At 57.3% G+C, this 19,332-nt stretch overlaps 1 protein-coding gene across 1 annotated transcript; it reads right to left on the bottom strand.

Moving 5' to 3' along the window:
* Positions 1-12,175: 12,175 nt before the first annotated feature.
* Positions 12,176-16,016, bottom strand: LOC128831818 (phosphoglycerate mutase 2). Its single transcript, XM_054018592.1, has 3 exons — positions 15,535-16,016; positions 13,661-13,841; positions 12,176-12,388 (listed from the first exon to the last, which is right to left on the bottom strand). The coding sequence occupies exons 1-3, from the start codon at positions 15,946-15,948 to the stop codon at positions 12,219-12,221; spliced, it is 765 nt and encodes a 254-aa protein (XP_053874567.1). The 5' UTR covers positions 15,949-16,016; the 3' UTR covers positions 12,176-12,218.
* Positions 16,017-19,332: the final 3,316 nt, after the last annotated feature.

Raw genomic sequence — 19,332 nt, 5'->3', positions numbered from 1 at the left:
GCAAAGCGCAGCCGGTCGCGGGGGACAATGCAGCCGGGTGTGAGGGGGGTTGGGGGAAGAACGCAGCCTGGGGGGGGGGGGGTAGGGGCGAGAATGCAGATGGGGGAGGGGAGACAGTGCAGCCGGTCGGGGAAGGGGGAAGGCGGGGGAGAGGCGAATGCAGCCCAGAGGGAGCGGGTGACTGTGCATTGGGGGAAGGGGAACCAGCTGTCCCCTGCGCCCAGCAATTCAACCCTGTGTGAGAAACCAGCAAACACCCCCCCCCCCCAGTCTTTCTGAGCTGGTGGTGAGTCAGTGGCCCAAATCACATCTACATCCCTTAGTGCAGCAGGAGCAGGCCCCACGGTAACATCAGCCTGGCCGGAGGGAGGGGGGCATGCCTGGGTAACTGGATTGGCAGGAAAGTTGGTGGCTCCCCTGATGCCTCCAATTTTGGGGCTCTTCCCTGTGCTGCAGGGGCACTGCCAGTTCTCCCGCTACCTCGCCATCCAGGGGTGTGGAATCCCCAAGCCGTGCCTACCTGCATGGAAGATGAGCCACCCTGTGACATCTCACCTGGGACAGGACAGTAGGGGATGTTGTAGGTAACACTCCAACCCTGCCAGTGTGGGGCCGGATACTCGGTGCTCTAGTGACTGCTGGTCATAGGGGCGCTAACCACCTTCTGGCTCAGAGAGGCAGGTGTGCACGGACATGGCCAATGGCAGCACGGCTCTTGGTTCCCCTTTCTGATAGCCACCGGTGGGTGGGGTCAGGTTCAGGGCATGGGACACTGTGAGACCATGAGGTAGGTGCCAGCTCCCCCGTGGAGGCTGCTTTCTCCATCCTTATGCAGGAGCCGGGCACCCACAGCATCTCTCCTGCTCCCATGCACTGAGCACAGCCGGGGCATCATCCAGGCCAAATGGCAGCCCCTGGAGAGTGTGGCGGCGGCAGCACAAAGGCTGTGTGTAAGTTATTCTCATTTGCGGCTGCTGGTCCCAGACAAACTCTTTGATTGCTGCTGGCTCCCAAGCCGGGTCCCCGGCGCCACTGCTCCTGCATCAGGCAGGCCATGGCTCCATCCACAGAGCATTGAGGATTGCAGGCCAAGAGGAGTTGATTTCCAGTGTCGCAGAATCAACTCCAGCCCAGCAGGAGCTCCTAGGTCTGCCAGGGTGCGGGAGTGAGCCACCAGCACTATGAGTGAGCCATGGTGCGATCTACAAATGGGGACTGAGATGTGGGCCTGAGCGGGGAGAGAGAGACTGTGTCTGGCTCAGTCGGACCTGAAGAGGGTGGATTCTTGTCTCCAGGTTGCACGGGTGGAGAATCCCTGCACTAGGGATTTGCCCAAGGAAGGGGGGATTCAGCCCCACCACAGGTCTCCAGCCTCCTCAAACTACTGGGATCTAGGCCCCATGGCAGCACAGGGAACCCCCACCAGGAAGACAGGGGCTTGATCATTACAACCAACAATTACCTTGTGTGGATGGTGGCAAGAAGCCATGGACACACCTTGCTGGTCATACAGGGTGGCTGGAAAAGGGGCCATGGGGGAAGGCTCTGGTCCCGTGAGGGGCTGGAAATGCATCTATAGGAAACTCCCTTGTTACAGATGATTGCTGAGCTGCATTGATTTGCGAGCGGCTTGGAGAGCTGGCAAAAGGCCTGGTGAGGCAGGCAGGCTTGCACCATGCCCCTGGTCTCCCCGCTGGGCTCTGGCTCTAATAGCCTGGGGTACCGAGGAGTGGAGCTCAGGCCCCATCTGCCAGGCTGTTAGCAGCTGAGACTGTGGGACTGTGCCTCCTGCAAGGGAACGGAGATAGGAGCTGGGTGGGCAGGGGAGTGGGTACCGAGCGGCATGCTGCCCAGAGCAGCTGAAGAGAAGGGCTGGACCGGGCGTTTGCGAAGTGTCAAAGCAGCGGTGTGTGCGTGCGAGGGGTGGTGAGGCTGTCATGCATGATTATATATGTATGTACCAGCTGTCTGAGGGGGCGGGTGTGTATCGACAGCTCTTGCTGCAGGGCCAGGCTCACTGTCATGCAGAGGTGGTGCCAGCCCATTGGGGGCTCTAAGCAGGAATATTTTTGTCCCCCCAATAATATTTAAAAGCAAACAGCCCTCCCGCCACGCCCCTCTCCCCCCCCCCCCCCCGTTGAGTTACCCTGGACCCTAAGCGATTGCTCAGTCTGCTTACGCTCAGGGGACCACGCTGAGGTTCTGGGCTGCCCAGAGCGAGCTTGCTGCTGCATTGCTTTGATTTTGGCCAGACCCACATCTTCCCCTACCCCCACCGAGCCCTTTTCATTCCTCATTATAGCGGGGGAGGCTGCTTACCCCCAGCGCACCCTGCTGTCTGTTGCTATGGGAGTGTTTGCTATGGGAGTGCATGCAGGATGGTGCCTGGTCCATCTCCCTCCCCCCCCGGCACGACCAGGAGTAATGGGGTAGGGTGTGGGGGCAGCACTCTGGGACTGCCTGGCATGTGCAGAGCAGAGCTCCTCCAGCCCAGCTTTGCACTGCTCTCCCGGAGACCTGAGATCATTAGCTCCCTGTGACAGATGCTAACAGGACATGTCCCAGGTCACGGTGAGTCAGTGCCAGAGCCAGGAGTGGAAACCAGGAGTCCTGGTTCCTAGGCCCATACACCATCTACTAACCCCAGATCAGCCCTGCCCCTACTGCCCACAGCCCACCCCCACAGCATCACCAGGGGCCCCATTTTCACAGCTGGGTGACCCAGCTTTGGGATGGAAAGAGGAGATGGTGTTGGAGGGTAGGGGAGCCCAGGGTTCATGTCTTGTTTCTGCTTGTTTTGCAGCCCTGTCAGATCTGCTTGCCTTGATCCTGCAGAAGGACACTGGAACAGGGCTGGCTACCTCCCAAGCACCCCCTCGTGGCCTGCCTTGGTGCTGCAGTGGCCCTGCCTCAGTTTCCCCTCTCCATAGGGCACCTGAACTACTCCCCACCACAGTTCAAAATAAGTTTCCCTTTCCAAGGGCTGATTTCAGTTCTGCCAATGAAGTGGTAGAAACAAAGTGTCTGGCTGGCTTTCTGCTCTCTCTCTCTCTTTCCAGCCACACCCCCTAGGATTTCTTGTCTCTCCACACACTCCGGCTCAGAGATGCCAGCAAGCCAAAAAAAAACCTGTTGCTGTTCTGGTGCTACTCAGCCATCTTCGCCAGGCCTTTGCTGAAATGTCCCTTTCCCTTTACTCAGGCCTCTCCTGTAGGGGAAAAACTACAAGTTCCATTTTGTTTAGGCACGTCGCCATTTTGTTTGTAAGGAGTTGTTGTTTGTCCACCATGTTGTGACCTTCTTCTTGAGACAACTGGTGCCTTTTTCTCTCTACGGTGGGAAAGAGCAAGGGTCACATGGCCTACTCGGAGGGTTTGTTTGTTTTTTTTTTGCTTCGGGATTTTCGATCTTGGGGTGGCAAAAAACCCTAGGCCTAGGGGCGGCAAAAATCATTAATCCGCCACTGCCTCTGAACCTGGTGTAGTATGCTGTATACCTCTGTACCTTACCTGTAGTAAATTCCCCTTTGTCCTTATGGGTTTGGGACCTTGACTTTAAGTCAGTTTGTTATGCCAACCTGTACCTGTATGCCCTTTGTATATTGTTTTGCTGTGGGTCCTATAAGTTACTGTTTCCTGTTTGAGTCACTGTTTAATAAACCAGTTTGCTTTATAGTTAATCCTGTCCTTAGTTTTCTCTCCATTGATAGATGCGGTTTGGGGGAACGAGTCTGCTGGGTGGGGACTCTGAGGTGTGGACCTGAGAGCACATCCAGTTAACCATAGGCAAGATCTGAATTCCTGGTTAATACTCCCTTATTTACCCCCAAGGCCTAATTGAGTCACATAAGTCATTATCCTTTTTCCCACCTGGGCAGGTGAGTTAACAATGTTGCAGGTGGGGCAGAGAGACCCATTTCCTGTTGAAGGGCCAGCCACCCTGGGACAGACTCCTTGGCGATCTCACATACATTGCTTGGGAGCTCTCTGGTCCCTCACATGAAGAGGCCAGAGTGCCAAATCTTAACAAAGAGCGCTTTCCTTCCACCTGTTTCTCAGACCTTTGAGTTAAATGGGCATCAAAGCCCAAACAATAAACAAGGTATTTTAAACAGTCCAGATAAAGCCACATCCCCAGGATATGTGATGCCTGGTTCTTCACTCGCTGGCGTCTGCCAGGAGAAACCGGGTAGACAAGACCTGAATTTCTAGTGTAAATGCAAGCAGGCAACACCCCCTTCCCACTTCTCTCCTGAAACATCAACAGGAACCACCTGCTGGGATTTAGTTGCCCACACTGGGCTCTGCCCTGGTGTACATCACTGCTGTGAGTCTGCTCTGCGGGGTGCAGATCCTGGCAGTACACCCAGCACCGCTCACCCCACGTGCCCGTGACACATGGTTCTCAGCTGGCTGAGTCAGCCTGGAAACGGGAGGCCTGCACCTCCATTTAATCCTCCTGGCCGCCCACCCGGCTTGGCTTCATCTCTTTGCTGCTGTGGGGCTGCAGTCAGTGAGCCCAGATGCAGCAGGACATGATGCTGGTCTGTGATCTCTACGTTATGCCAACCCACACACACTGCAGCACCCCGTGGCGGCAGGTTGGGGGCCAAGGAGTGCTGGGGTGGGGGAGAGGTGAGATTCAAACCCTCAAGGGCTCTGCTGAGAGGGTTTTGTGGGCCCTGGATGTGTCCGATCATGGCAAGTTTTGGTCTCAGAGTGGGAGGGGAGGCCGGGGGCGGGGAGGGATAAGATAGATAGGCATTTGCAGTGCCCTGGGGCTGTCAGCGGAGCCAGCCCCAGGCCTGGAGGCCAGTGTGATGCCAGAGGCTGGGGGATCCTTGCAGGGAATTCATCTGCTGCTTCTTTGCCAAGGGGGGAGTCCCCGCCCCACACAGAACTGCCCTGAGCTGACAATACTGGAAGCTCTATTTCCCACAGTGCCATGGGTGAGGCAGGGCGGGAGTGGAGGGGGAGAGACCTTAAACAGGCTCCCCTACAAGCCTCCATCCCCAGATCTCTCTCTCTGTTTTTATACACGGTGCCCATCACCACTGTATCTGAGCCCCTCTTGGGAGGCCTCAAGCCTCCACCCAGAGTTTGGTCTGGAGGAGCTCAGCCCCCGGGGGAGGGGACGCTGCAGCTACAGGCCAGTTTATGAGTCCTCCCCGCTGTCTCAGCACTGGGGGCTCACTGGGCCAGAAGGTGCCAGCAGTGCCCAGTCCTTTCCCCAGTGGGGTATGACGCATGCAGCTGTCAGCCACGCTCATTGTTCCTGCGTTTAGGGCTGGGATTAAGTGGAGACAAAAGCACAAACCGCAAGCTCCTCCCTGGTTGCGGGGCTGAGGCCGGGGGCGGGCAAGGCTGACTCATCCCGGTGCTCCCTGATGTGAAATGGAGCTGATTAGCATGCCAGCCCTGAGCCACGGCAGGCAAGGCGACCAGCACATGGAAACCAGTTCAGGGACTCGCCCATGAACCCCATGACTGAGCAGAGGAGCCCTCGGGAATGACTGCTCTTCAGAGCGTGTTCACTGGGGACTCCGGGAGGCCTGGGTATCAGGGAGCGAGCAGGGGCCGGGGCTCTTCCCATGCCATTGAGTGAGAAGCAGTGGGTCTTAGAGAGGCAGGCAGTGGAGGAGACACGGGGCAGCGGCACAGGTGGGGCGAGAAACAAGGGGCCATGGCAGTGGTGTAACGCTGACAGACCACGGTCGTTGGCAGGTGGGCTCAAACCAGCGATCTCTGAAGCTTAGTGCATGAGCCTCTACCGCATGAGCTAAAAGCCAATTAGCTATTAGGTAAGTGTGTGAAGCAGACTCATTTAACTCTCTCTAAGTGGTCTCGGTGCCACTAGATGGGACAGAACACCACACCCAGAAAGTGTGTGGGTTACAGGGGCACAGGTTTTAAGGAGGTGTTTGGAGGAGGGAGGGTGCCCACCTGGGGCACAAGCAGTGGGAGGCTGGTCTGGGCATGGGGGGCTGGGTGTGGGAGGAGGGGACGGAGCAGGAGGATGGAAGCGGGGTGACATCCAGCCATGCCTGGGCCCACATGGCCCCTGGGATCAGAGTCAGCGTGGCCATGTGTGATAAATGAAAGGGGTGAGGGTAGCTCCCTTTGATGGACATCCAGCCAGCCAGTTAGCTGTAAAATCCCTCATGGTAGCTGTTCTCTGCTTGCTTTACCTGTACAGGATTAAAAGTCCCCCAGGTAAAGAAAAGGAAGTGGGCACCTGACCAAAAGAACCAATGGGAAGGTAGAACTTCTTAAAATTGGGAAAGAAACTTCCGCTTCATCTGTTGTTCTCTCTGGGCTGCAGGGACACAGAGTAGCAATGCTATAAGCAGGAATGCTGTGGATTGGATTTTTGGTGTCCTAAGAGGTTTGTGCGTGTTGTTTGGTTAGCTGGTGACAACAGCTAATTTCCTGTGTTTTCTTCTCCGCTCTTCCCCAGAGGAGGTGTGAAAGGGCTTGAGGGTACCCCACAGGGAGGAATTCCTAAGTGTTTCTTCCTGAGTTCAAGGGGGTTTTTGCATTTAGGTGGTGGCAGCGTTTACCAAGCCAAGGTGAGAGAAGAGCTGTAACCTTGGGAGTTTAATACAAGCCTGGTGTGGCCAGTATTAATTTTTTAAATCACTGTGGGCCCCCACCTTCTGCACTCGGAGTGACAGAGTGGGGAATCAGTCTTGACACCATGGCATCCCGGAGTGGTGGGGCCAGACAACAGCTGCCAAGGAGCTGCCAAGGGCTACTCCTACCTGTGCTGAAGAGCCAGAGGGTGCACACTGGGTGTAACAGCCTGATTTGCCCTTTGGGTTAGCACTCCCACAATGCACCGTGGCCAGGGACTCCCATGATTCGCTGCCTGCCATCTCCAAGGGGGAAGACCCTGGTGGCACCAAGAGGGACGTAGTCCACCCAGTTGGTGGAGAACGGGTGCCCGAAGAACGAGGGCCACACGCATTGCAGTTGCCTTGACAAAGCGAAATATTTCCATTTTCAATTTTTTTCATCCAAAATTGTCTGCATTTTCTTGCCCCCCCGCACAGGTCTGCGGGCAGGGTCCAGGCAAACCCAGGGAGACAGCGGGAAAACCCAGCAAGGGCTCTCCAGAGTTGGGCGCGTCCAGATGAGATTTTTAGCTCCGCTACTGGACGTCCTGTTCCTGGAATCACAACTAACTCAGGGCACATCCGTGCTAGGGAACAAGGGGTTTGGCCAGGGAGTAACCAACATCACAGTGTGGAGGCACTAGCAAGTCAAGGTAAACGCGAGGGGATGCTGGGATTCAGACAGTGGACCCCAGACCGTGGTCTGCTGCACAATAGCATCTCCTGAAGCATGGCCACCTGCCCAATGCGCGCACACACACACACACACACACACACACGCACCCGATGGGCTGGAACAGCAGCATGCAGGCCCCTAGCCCGGCTCCTCTGTGGGGATGCAAGTGGGGAGGGTGGGAAGCAGGGGCCAAACAGCAGCAGCTGGGGGACAAGAGGAAAGGGGGGAGCAAGGGGAAAGGGAGAGAGAAGCTAGTGAAGGAGAAGAAGTGCCCCAGGAAAGAAAGAGGAGGAATGAAGGAAACTGCCAGAACCAGCCAGACACGGAGCGGGGTGGGAGGGGTTGGCAGTCTGTGTTTATTTCTCCTGGTGCCACGGTGTGGTGGATGTCTTGTGAGGGGCACTTAGAGTAGGTTGCTATGAGGTCTAGCATGAGCCTCTGCCCCATTGTCAGAGGATACAAGCAGGAGACCGGCAAACCCGCAGCTGGAGCAGCAGGTGACACGCCAACCCAAGCCCAGAGCTGGGGCATTTGCCTGCCAGCTGGGAGATCATCAGGATGCATGGCCAGCTAGACGGGTGGACAAGCCACACTTCCTCTTTGCTGCTCCCCACAGCCAGGCCTGGTGGCAGTGGTGATAGAGCCCACCTCTACAAGCCCAGGTCCTTGTACCTGAGCTTAAGGAGGAGGCCCAGGAGTTGTTAGCAGTACAAGGTCTGTGACACACAGCTCGGTGGTTCTGCATCTATCCTCTAGAGGGCAGTGGTGTCGCCAGGAGCAGCTCTATGTTTTTTGCCGCCCCAAGCACGGCAGTCAGGCGGCCTTCGGCGGCATGCCTGTGGTCATGTGGATTCGGCGGCGTTTCTGCAGGTGATCTGCCAGTCCCGCGCCTTCGGCGTACCCACCGCCGAATTGCCGCCGAAGCTACGGGACAGGCGGACCTCCCGCAGGCATGCCGCTGAAGGCTGCCTGACCACCGCCCTCACAGCAACCGGCATGCCGCCCCCTCCTCCCACCCCGCCCCCGTGGCTTGCCGCCCCAGACACGCGCTTGCTGCGCTGGTGCCTGGAGCCACCCCTGGGTGTCACATACACTAGCCAGTTCATTGCAATAGACCCTGGACCAGGATTTGTTCGCACAGTGACTTTCCTGCAGCAATTGGGCGGGGGATGGGGCGTTGCTGCAGCAGGTACGGTGACCAGATGTCCCGATTTTATAGGGACAGTCCTAATATTAGGGGCTTTTTCTTTTATAGGTGTCTATTACCCCCCACCCCTTGTCCCAATTTTTTACACTTGCTATCTGGTCACCCTAGCAACAGGACTGGGGTGTACTAGCATGGAGCAAATGGAACATTGTTTGTGTGGCGGGTGGGAGGGGGCTGCTACTTCTTAGCATCTCTGGTGAGCAGCTCACCGAGCAGAGAGCCAACAGCTGCCTGAGACAGGGGACCTGCCCTCCACCCAGGAGGTAAAGGCTGTGGGGTCCATCCTTCCCCAACCCCCCTGACCCAGGTGAGGAAGCAGCAAGGGGAGCTGCAGCTGGATGCCAGGGTTTCCATGGAGAGCAGGGGTGCTGCAGACCTACAAGGAAGAAAGAAGAGCAGCAGTATACAGACCCTAGACTTCGGCCTTTGACTCCCTCAGGGAACTGATGGGCGGGATGGATCCCCCTAGGAGAATAACATGAGGGGGAAAGGAGTCCAGGAGAGCTGGCTGTATTTTAATCCTTATTGAGGTTGCAGGAACAAACCATCCCAATGTGTAGAAAGAATAGTAAATATGGCAGGCGACCAGCTTGGCTTAACAGTGAAAACCTTGCTGATCTTAAGCGCAAAAAAGAAGCTTACAAGAAGTGGAAGATTGGACAAATGACCAGGGAGAAGTATAAAAATATTGCTCAGATATGCAGAAATGAAATCAGGAAGGCCAAATCACACTTGGAGTTGCAGCTAGCAAGAGATGTTCAGAGTAACAAGAAGGGTTTCTTCAGGTATGTTAGCAACAAGAAGAAAGTCAAGGAAAGTGCGGGCCCCTTACTGAATGAGGGAGGCAACCTAGTGACAGAGGATGTGGAAAAAGCTAATGTACTCAATGTTTTTTTTGCCTCTCTCTTCACAAACAAGGTCAGCTCCCAGACTGCTGCACTGGGCAACACAGCATAGGGAGGAGGTGACCAGCCTTCTGTGGAGAAAGAAGTGGTTCAGGACTATTTAGAAAAGCTGGACGAGCACAAATCCATAGGGCCGGATGCTCTGCATCCGAGGGTGCTAAAGGAGTTGGCGGATGTGATTGCAGAGCCATTGGCCATTATCATTGAAAACTCATGGCAATTGGGGGAGGTCCCGGATGACTGGAAAAAGGCTAATGTAGTGCCAATCTTTAAAAAAGGGAAGGAGGAGAATCCGGGGAACTACAGGCCAGTCAGCCTCACCTCAGTCCCTGGAAAAATTACGGAGTAGGTCCTCAAGGAATCAATTTTGAAGCACTTAGAAGAGAGGAAAGTGATCAGGAACAGTCAGCATGGATTCACCAAGGGCAAGTCATGCCTGACTAACCTAATTGCCTTCTATGAGGACATAACTGGCTCTGTAGATGAGGGGAAAGCAGTGGATGTGTTATTCCTTGACTTTAGCAAAGCTTTTGATACGGTCTCCCACAGTATTCTTGCCGGCAAGTTAAAGAAGTATGGGCTGGATGAATGGACTATAATGTGGATAGAAAGCCGGCTAGATCATCGGGCTCAAAGGGTAGTGATCAATGGCTCCATGTCTAGTTGGCAGCCGATATCAAGCGGAGTGCCCCAACGGTCGGTCCTGGGGCTGGTTTTGTTCAATATCTTCATTAATGATCTGGAGGATGGCGTGGACTGCACTGTCAGCAAGTTTGCAGATGACACTAAACTGGGAGGAATGGTAGATACGCTGGAGGGTAGGGATAGGATACAGAGGGACCTAGACAAATTAGACGATTGGGCCAAAAGAAACCCGATGAGGTTCAACAAGGACAAGTGCAGAGTCCTGCACTTAGGACGGAAGAATCCCATTCACTGTTACAGACTAGGGACCGAGTGGCTAGGCAGCAGTTCTGCAGAAAAGGACCTAGGGGTTGTGGATGAGAAGCTGGATATGAGTCAACAGTGTACCCTTGTTGCCAAGGAGAACAGCATTTTGGGATGTATAAGTAGGGTCATTGCCAACAGATTGAGGGACATGATCATCCCCCGCTATTCAACATTGGTGAGGCCTCATCCGGAGTACTGTGTCCAGTTTTGGGCCCCCCACTACAAGGAGGATGTGGAAAAATTGGAAAGAGTCCAGAGGAAGGCAACAACGATTAGGGGGCTGGAGCACATGACTTATGAGGAGAGGCTGAGGGAACTGGGATTGTTTAATCTGCAGAAGAGAAGAATGAGGGGGGACTTGATAGCTGCTTTCAACTACCTGAAAGGGGGTTCCAAAGAGGATGGATCTAGACTGTTCTCAGTGGTACCAGGTGACAGAACAAGGAGTAATGGTCTCAAGTTGCAGTGGGGGAGGTTTAGGTTGGATATTAGGAAAAACTTTTTCACATTCACTAGGTGGGTGGTGAAGCACTGGAACGGGTTACTTAGGGAGGTGGTGGAATCTCCTTCCTTAGAGGTTTTTAAGGTCAGGCTTGACAAAGCCCTGGCTGGGATGATTTAGTTGGGGATTGGTCCTGCTTTGAGCAGGGGGTTAGACTAGATGACCTCCTGAGGTCCCTTCCAACCCTGATATCCTATGATTCTAAGGTGGCAAGGTACCAACCCCTGCACTCTCCTGACAGTGGGGCCCCGGCCTCTGCACATCCCAGCGATTCCATCCCAGGCTGCAGCCCCACAAGCCTTTCTATGGCTGGCTCTGCCCTCTGCGTCTTATGCACCAAGCTGTGCCGTGTGCCCCACCATCTTCTCTGCCCTGGCACCTCTCCCTGGGCCCCTCCTTGGGCAAATACTGGCTGCACCCCGAGGGATGTTTGTGAAGTGTGCGGCAGCCCCCTATAGTCTGGTCCATGGACAAGAGCCTATTAATGTGCTGGTTAATGAGGTTGTTCCTTCAGCTCATAGGCAGCAGCCTGTGCTTTGGTGCTGAAGGCCTAGGATTCAAACCCAGCTGGCGGCCTATGGAGAAGGTTTCTAGATCCCTCCGGCATGGTAGCTGCTCCAGGCCCAGGTAGTAGGGTTCAGCCTCCCTCCCCAGGAAAAATGACTCACCTCAACTACAGGCAGTACCAGGCCCCCTGTTCATACCCACCCGGGAGCTCCCTGCTTGTCCCAGAGCCACTCTCACTCCCTGCTCGGAGCCCAGAGAGGACCTGACAGGGAGTGGCACTTAGTCCCCTGCTACAGGTTGGGGCAGACTTATGGCTTTGTAACCCCTCCCTGGCCACACGGGGCCCCCACACCAATGGGCCTCAAGGCCAGGCCTACTTCTCCCTCCCATTGGGGAGGGAGCAGCATAGCCAGACCCCCAAGCTGTCCTCCCCCAGCACGCTGGATCCTCCTCCACAGCCACCAAGCTTTGACAGGCCCTGAGTTCCCAGGGGTGCCAAGCACCAAACTTTCCCTCTGCCACTGGGTGAGGGCCCCCAGGCTGTGTCAAGTGAGGTCCACCCCAAGCTGGATCACCCAGGCTGTAGGTGGACCCCCTACATATCCCTCTCCCCTCCTGGGCTACATGCCCCCCAAGGCTGTTCCAGGCCCCAGCGCCCCACCACTGGAATACATAACCCCCCCAGCTGTTCCAAGCCCCAGCCCCCCACCACTGGGCTACATACCCTCCCCAGGCTGTACCAGGCCCTGAAGCCCCTGTTTCACACGCTGCGCCAGGCCCTGAGGGCCCCCACGCTCACACTGCACTCACTCAGTCGGGTTTCACGGGTTTATTGCCCTAGCTGCTCTCCCTCCCCTTCACTTCTGGACCTTGCCCTGGGCCGCCACAGCCTCCATGGCCTTGCGCACGGTCTCCTCGTCACCCAGGAACTGCATGGGCTTGGTGGGCTTCAGGCTCTTGTCCAGCTCGTACACGATGGGGATCCCGGTCGGCAGGTTCAGCTCCATGATGGCGGCGTCAGACATCCCTGTGGGGAGAGCGGGGACGGTCAGACAGGCCCGTGGCTCCTGCTGCTTCCCTTGTTGCCCACTGGGGCTGCCCCAGCACAGAGACACCCGGCACTTTCCCACTGCACAGCAACAAAGTTACAGCGCCTGCTGCTGGCAGAGGCAGAAACACAGCCAGTGAGGTGGCAGTGTCGGCTGTGGGGGGAGCCCCCTTGCCACTCCAGCCCCAGCATGTCCCAGCAGGGGGCGCTGTGGGGAGCAAGGCAGCAGCGCTGGTTGTGGAGGTAGTTCCCAGCTACTCCAGCCCCAGCCTCGCCCAGCACGGGGCGCTGTGAGGAGTCCCCTGAGGAGCTGCCTCACATCTCACAGGCTGGGTCGTGCAGCTCCATCCGCCTGCATCTGAAAAAGCTCCTTGGAATCCCTCAGTGACCTTTAGGGCCGGGGCTCACAGAGGCCAGGGAAACCGAATCCCAGCGTCAGAATTGGACAGGGGAGGCTGGTCAGCGTGGAAACCAGACCCCTCCCAGAGCCTTGAAATGTGACGCCCGGCTCAAAATAGCAACAACCTTCTGTGGCAGCCGGTCATGGAGCTGCCAGCTCCTACTCCCCCCTGCCCCACGAGGCTCACTTGGGCCTCGGATACGCGGCGTACCCATCCCGGGCTGCACCTGCGCCGGGGCTGGGAGTCGCTCACTGCGGGTGCTGCACCAGGGTCCTCACCTGCCCGCTGATCAGACCTCCCAGCCCCAGACCGTCAGCCTCATGATACAGTGGGGGAAACTGAGACACAGAGGGGGTGGAGGAGTTGCCCTCCGGACTCCTGATGCCCATATTAGACCTAGCCCATCTCTAGCTACAGGTCCCAGGGTGGATAAGACCTGCTGCCCCTACAGCCCATCCCAGCTGGCTGCTGTGTGGCTTACAGCCTTTAACCAGATCATGGGGAGGGGAAGAGCTTAGGGGCACCTCCCTACTGGGTCCCTTCTAGTCGCACTGCAGCTCCTTTCCTGGCACTCCCTGCCCCCCTTCCTCGCCAGGCCCCCCGGCAGAGCAGTCTCCTGCCCGCTGGCTGCCCTGCTAATCACCCTGGGGACCCTCTCTCCCCCAGAGCAAGGTGACAGGGAGGGAATTTCCAGGAGGCAGATGGGGACCGGTTTGGCCCCCATGTCCCCAGGAGCAGACGCCAAGGCTAGAGGTAACGAGCCCTGGGGACCTTACAAAGGGCGCATAGCTAGGAGAGCATGGGGACTGGCACCTGGCCCAGCTAAAGGTCACTCATCAGGGGAACATACCCTCCAGGTGCTTGACGATGCCGCGCAGGCTGTTCCCATGGGCGGCGATCAGCACCCTCTTGCCGGCTTTGATCTGGGGGACAATCTCCTCGTTCCAGAATGGCAGGGCGCGGGCGATGGTGTCTTTGAGGCTCTCACACGTGGGCAGCTCCCCTGGCTTCAGGCCTGCGTAGCGCCTCTCCTAGGGGGCAGGAGAGACAGCCCGATAGTGCTAGGGACACAAGCCACACTTGCCCCAACACCCCCTCCCCCAGGTCTCCAGCCCAGGGGCAGATGCGGCGGTGGGGAGCACAATCGGGCTGGACACCTGGGTAACAACGAACATTTTAACATGGGAGGGGGAACAGCCTCCCCCAGCCTCCTGCCTCCCAGCCCTCCCGGGGCTCAGCCAGAGGCAGAAGACTGGGGTGGGGGGATTTTCTAATCAGAACCAAAGCTGGGCTCAGCCCAGAACCCAGCGTGAGCCTGTTGCTTGAAGGGGCTGGATTACCGGGGTCTCCTCGCTAGCCCCTTCCCACAGTGTATGCGCTGCCCTCCCCCACCACGCAAGGCATCCAAACCTCCCACCCAGATTGGCACCCCGGGGCCCGTACCACCCTGTCCCCAGCTTCGCTCCCAGAGGCAGATCCAGCCTGGAGGCTTCTGGCAGGGTGGGATCCTAGTTCCTGCCCCCCCCCCATCCCCACCCCACAGCAAGGATTAGCTAGACAATGGCCCTAGCAGACTATTTACCCTGCAGGGACAGGCTGGCTGGCTGGCTGGGGCCATCACCCCTCCTGTGGGGGTGCGGGTGTGTGTGAGGCCTTGCACAGGGACTCCACTGTCAGTCCGACCCCATGTGTGGCCCTGCCGAGATGGGCCAGCTGTGCTCGAGAACAATGGATCAGCCTGACCATCTTGCCCAAGGGGTGGGGGTCTCCCCAGCCTGATGCCCCCCAGCACTGAGACGGGGATTCTGGGGGGCTGCCCCAGAGATCTTTGCCAGTAGCCACGGTGCTGATGCCCATCCTGAAGGCCCTGTGCCCGCCGGCTGGGTGGGGGCTTCGTGCCACAGACCCGGTGTCTGTGCCAGGAGAGGTCGGGCAGCAGCTGCACCAGCCCAGCTGCTTGGTGAGAGCCTCAGGCATCTCTCTGCACCTGATCCGGCCTCTACCATGTCCTGGGAGGGAGAGGCCTGGGGGCCAGCGCTGGGTGAGCGTGTGCCCTCCTGTCCCTACCCCTCCATTGTTCCCCAGATCCTTGTTTGCTTAGCAAAAAGCCCTGTGCCCCCCCAGCAAACCCTCCCCCCAAGCACTGACTCAGCAACCCCCAGTACCTGCTGCCCCTGCCAGGGGTGTCAGCCCGCCGGGAAGCGGATGCTTCCGTCTGCCTCTCCCGGTGCCACTCTGCCCCAGTGCCGCTGGCTTGGCACCCCCTAGCCCTCCCTTGGGGTCAGGAGCACCACCAGCTTTTTTGTTGCCCTAGGTGGCGGAAGGTCCCGCCCCCGAAATGCCACCCCCAACCTGGGCGGCCAAAGATCCAGCCGCCGCGGTCACCACCCCCCAAATGTTAGTGTCCTAGGCGACCGCCTAGGTAGCCTAATGGGTTGCGCCTGCCCTGCCTGGGGTACCAGGCTGGGCACCCTCCCTATCTTCCCCCCAGGATGCTGAGCAAGACATCAGGCTGGCACTCACTGCCCCCTCATCTGGAACTCACCCACCTCACAGAACCCCAGCTGACACTCCCTCTGTCTCCCCCCCAGCCAGCCCCCAGGGGACCCGGCTAGCACCCCCACCCCTCCTTTCCTGGGTGCCCAGCTAGCAACACCCACGTACTCCTCCCTGCCAACCCAGGTGCTTGGTTGTCCCTCCCCGGGGCGCCCAGCTGGCACTCACCTTGCTGATGACCTGGTAGTAGGGGTGCTGCTCGTCCATGGGGGGAGGGGGAATGTCATAGGAGCGCCGCCAGATCTTCACCTGCTCCTCGCCGTGCCGGGCGGCGGTCTCGGCCTTGTTGAGGCCGGTCAGGCCCCCATAGTGGCGCTCATTGAGGTGCCAGGTGCGCACCACGGGCAGCCACATCTGGTCGATGCCATCCAGGATGGCCCAGAGGGTGCGGATTGCCCTCTTGAGCACCGAGGTGTAGCAGATGTCGAACTCGTAGCCTGCCTCCCGGAGGGCCTGGGCCCCGCACCGCGCCTCCTCTGCCCCCTTCTCGCTCAGGTCAGCGTCAAACCAGCCACAGAAGCGGTTCTCCTGGTTCCAGGTACTTTCGCCATGGCGCACGATCACCAGCCGGTGGGTTGACATCTTCAGAGCAGGGAGGGCAGCGTGCCCGGAGAGCCCAGCTCTGTGGCAGCTGCAACAGCACTTCCCCATGGCCCTGTGTGCCCCTTTTATACCCCGTCAGCCCAATCAGCACCCACTCTGGGGCAGACAGACAGTTGCAGGCAGCCAATTATGGTGCTGCTGGGAGGGTAGGTTCCCCCACCCCCTTCCTGGGCTCCAGTAACAGCCAGGCCAGGGGCTCCCTCCCCCTTCCAGGACAGAAATAGCCCAGAGCTGAGCAGCCTTGTGACCTTAGCTGTTGGAGCCGCCTGGAAGAGGGGGCTGGGCCCAGGACCTGGCTACAGAGTAACACTCCAGTCTGGGGGCAGAGAATGGTTCAAGCTACAGCTGCTTCTCCAGCCTGGGAGGGTCACTGGCCCCGGGGCCTCTTTGGAGAGGTGGCAGTGTGGATGCAAAGGGTGGGGGGAGCGGAGGGATGCCAGCCTGCCTTGCCCATGGAGGTGCCCTTCTGCACCTTGACACCCAGGTGGAGGAGCCACTCCCCAAGACTGACATGGCTTGCGCAGTGCCGCAAGGGTCACAGCACCAGGGGGAGATCCCTTGAGTAAGGGGCGGGGGCAGGTGGAGGAAGGGGCTGGGCCCGCCCCGACACACACCTGGGGGCTCGGGCTCTCCCAGTGCTGTCAGCTTGTCCTGCCAATAAAAGCACTGCCGGGGTTTGTCTACCAGGAGGTCTCGGCTGTCACACCCCACAGAGCAGATGGCATGGGCTGGCTTCTTCCCTCCCCAGCCCATCTGTGTATCTGTCTATACCCTGTGCCCACGACATCCACTCCGCCCACTGCACTGTCACTCCTGTGGGCGACTGGAGGGTGAGTGCAGTGTCTGGGGAGAGGGGTCATGGAGGACAGGGAAGTATGGCGCAATGGTTAGCGCACTAGCCTCACATGTAGGAGACCCGGTTTGAGTCCCTATCCGCCACAGACTCTGTGTGACCCTGAGCAAGTCACTTAGCCTCTCCAGGCCTCAATTCCCACCCACCCAATGGGGACCCCAGCCTGGCCTGCCCCACAGGGGTGTGTGAGGACAAATCTGACTGTGAGCTGCTCCAGCTTGTCGGCTCGGATGAGCCCCCAGCCAAGCACAGAGACAACTCTTGGATCCAAGGCCGAAAGCTACCTTCATGTGCCCTGATTTGAATTGCAAAGAATTCAGAGCTTGCTTGTGCACCAGGGCTCTGCCCTGCTATGTAGCATCCAGGCAGGGCACCTGCCACCCCAATGCCGTAGCGAAAGGGGCTGGCTTGAACCTAGGCAAGGGCTCGTTTCTCCAACGACCTGCAGGGGCAGAACAGAGGGGCCAAGCAATATGTCCCTCCCAGCTGGATGCTGGCCTGGAATCCAGCCTGTGGGAGGGGTTCTAGCTTCCTTGCAGTGTGAGGCCAGACCTGACAGCTCCATGGGTGACACCCCTGATGAGTCACCGAGGCCTCGAGCCTGCTGGGGGTCCTGGGCTGGCTGAAGGACGCTAAGCAAGATGGGGTTAGCCAGGTGATGCCCGCGGGAGTACTGGGTGGGTGTATGTTGGACAGTATGTGGAGGGCACGGGTGGCTGGAGGTTCCTGGCGCTGGGGGCTGCATGGTGGGTTTCTGGGGGAGCTCAGCAGGTGGGCGCTGAGCCGTTAAGTATGGCTATTCCTGGACAGCCAGGGTTATAAGCGTCACCAGCAGCACTGTCCACACGAGGAGTCGTACCGGTACAACTCATACAAAAATCCCCTCTCTCCCCCCACAAGTCATGCAAGCACTGTGCATGTTGCACAGGCCTGAGTCCTGGGAGCACGAGGACTGACGGACAGGGTAGCGCCAAAGGGTCCATCCGCTCAGGATCGGGCCTCTGACAGTGGCCACTGCCAGGGGCTCAGCCGAAGATGCAAGAACCCCCTCTAGTGGTCGATTGTGATAGCTCCAGGCCAGGTTTTTCCTGGCCCCAGGCAGGTTTGTGTCCAGTAGCCGGAAGGTTTATATTCTCATATAACCAAACAAATGATTCTGGTGTAGCTAATGTAGTTGGCTGTTGCCACATGACACGAGCGCACGTCTGTCCCCTTATTGGGGACCTGCCTTTTCATACACTACTGTCATTCTCATGAGGAGATCATTTCATTCCAACTCATAGCAAATTTTGCTTCTACTTTGACTAGAACCTCAGCCACTGCCTGGAATTCACTGTCCAGGAACATTCCCACGAACCAAGTAACACACAAGGACTTTAGGCTTCACTGAAGCCTACAGGTAGCCTAGAACCAACTGCTGTAAGTTAAAGCAGGCAGGGATCTTTTCACCCCCCAACCTGAAGAATATTGAGGGCAATACTGGCATTAAAGACCCTTTTCTTCTGGATCTGGCCCAGTGACTCTGAACCTTGGCATATAGCGCCAAGTGGGGGAGACGCCCTAAGGTTTCTATACTGCTATTCAAGAAAGACACAAATAACTTTCTAATAAACATCCCAAGTGAGTTGTTATGAGCACTGTACTAAGTGCCCAACAAGCATTTTAGTCATGAAAAAGGCTACTTTGGTCCCCCCCCCCCAACATCTTATTAAATGGACACAATTAAAGCAGTAACTGACAAAAATTAAAAATCAGTCAATAACAAATGTAAAATGGGGAGGTTGACAGCAATGAATATAAATGAGACATTATGAAATGCAGTGAATTGATAAGGGAAGCAAAAGGTATCAGTGGAAAAAAAACTGCAGTCAGCTGGATTAAGAACAAGAAGGAATTTGTAAAGATATAACAGGCATGATACGAATCCCAGCAGTGGTATAGATCTGTTACTAGGTGGAGATGATAAACAACTATCTCTCAGCCCTTTCCCCCAGCCCCTCCCTGGGCTCACTTATCTGCAAACTCTTCCCCCCAGCGCTGCAGAGTGCTTTTCTTCTCTTGTACCAAGTGACGCCTCCCAGGACTTTCTCCCTGGAGGTGGGACTCCAGCTCCAGCTCCCCATCAGCCTCTCCCCCAGGCTCTCCATGTCTCTGTCCTCCAGAACCCCAATCCCCAGGCTGCCTCCCAAGGGTCTTGCCCTTGTGTCAAGGTTCATCACAGGAGTTTGCTCCACCCATGCATCACTCACCTAGCCCTTTGCCAGAACTCCCATCTCAGGGGAGTATCCCAAGGTCACTTACCTTCTGCCAGGTTGAGACATGCCCTTAATTCAGCCATCCAGCTCCTCCCCAGCTGGAATCAGGTGCACTAATTGCTCTCTGGCTCCAGTTAATTCTTTTGCTGCCAGAGTGGGACACACACCTCCTCAAGATTCTCAACCCTGGCTAGAGCTGACCTTGCCTGGCAGTGGTGGAGGTGACTTTGTGGGGCCGGACTAGGTGGTAGCTGA

The sequence above is a fragment of the Malaclemys terrapin genome, chromosome 2 (genome assembly GCF_027887155.1).
Source record: "Malaclemys terrapin pileata isolate rMalTer1 chromosome 2, rMalTer1.hap1, whole genome shotgun sequence".
In the NCBI taxonomy this organism is placed as follows: domain Eukaryota; kingdom Metazoa; phylum Chordata; order Testudines; family Emydidae; genus Malaclemys; species Malaclemys terrapin.
The sequence above is the reverse complement of the archived record's forward strand: the minus strand, read 5'-3'. Positions and strand labels throughout refer to the sequence as shown.

Bases quoted from the DNA above. Each gene is read 5' to 3' on its own strand.
- LOC128831818 (XM_054018592.1), bottom strand. From the start codon at position 15,948: ATGTCAACCCACCGGCTGGTGATCGTGCGCCATGGCGAAAGTACCTGG. The intron at 13,842-15,534 runs GTGAGTGCCAGC...CCTGCCCCCTAG, and splicing joins ACTACCAGGTCATCAGCAAG to GAGAGGCGCTACGCAGGCCT. The intron at 12,389-13,660 runs GTATGTTCCCCT...CTCTCCCCACAG, and splicing joins CATCGTCAAGCACCTGGAGG to GGATGTCTGACGCCGCCATC.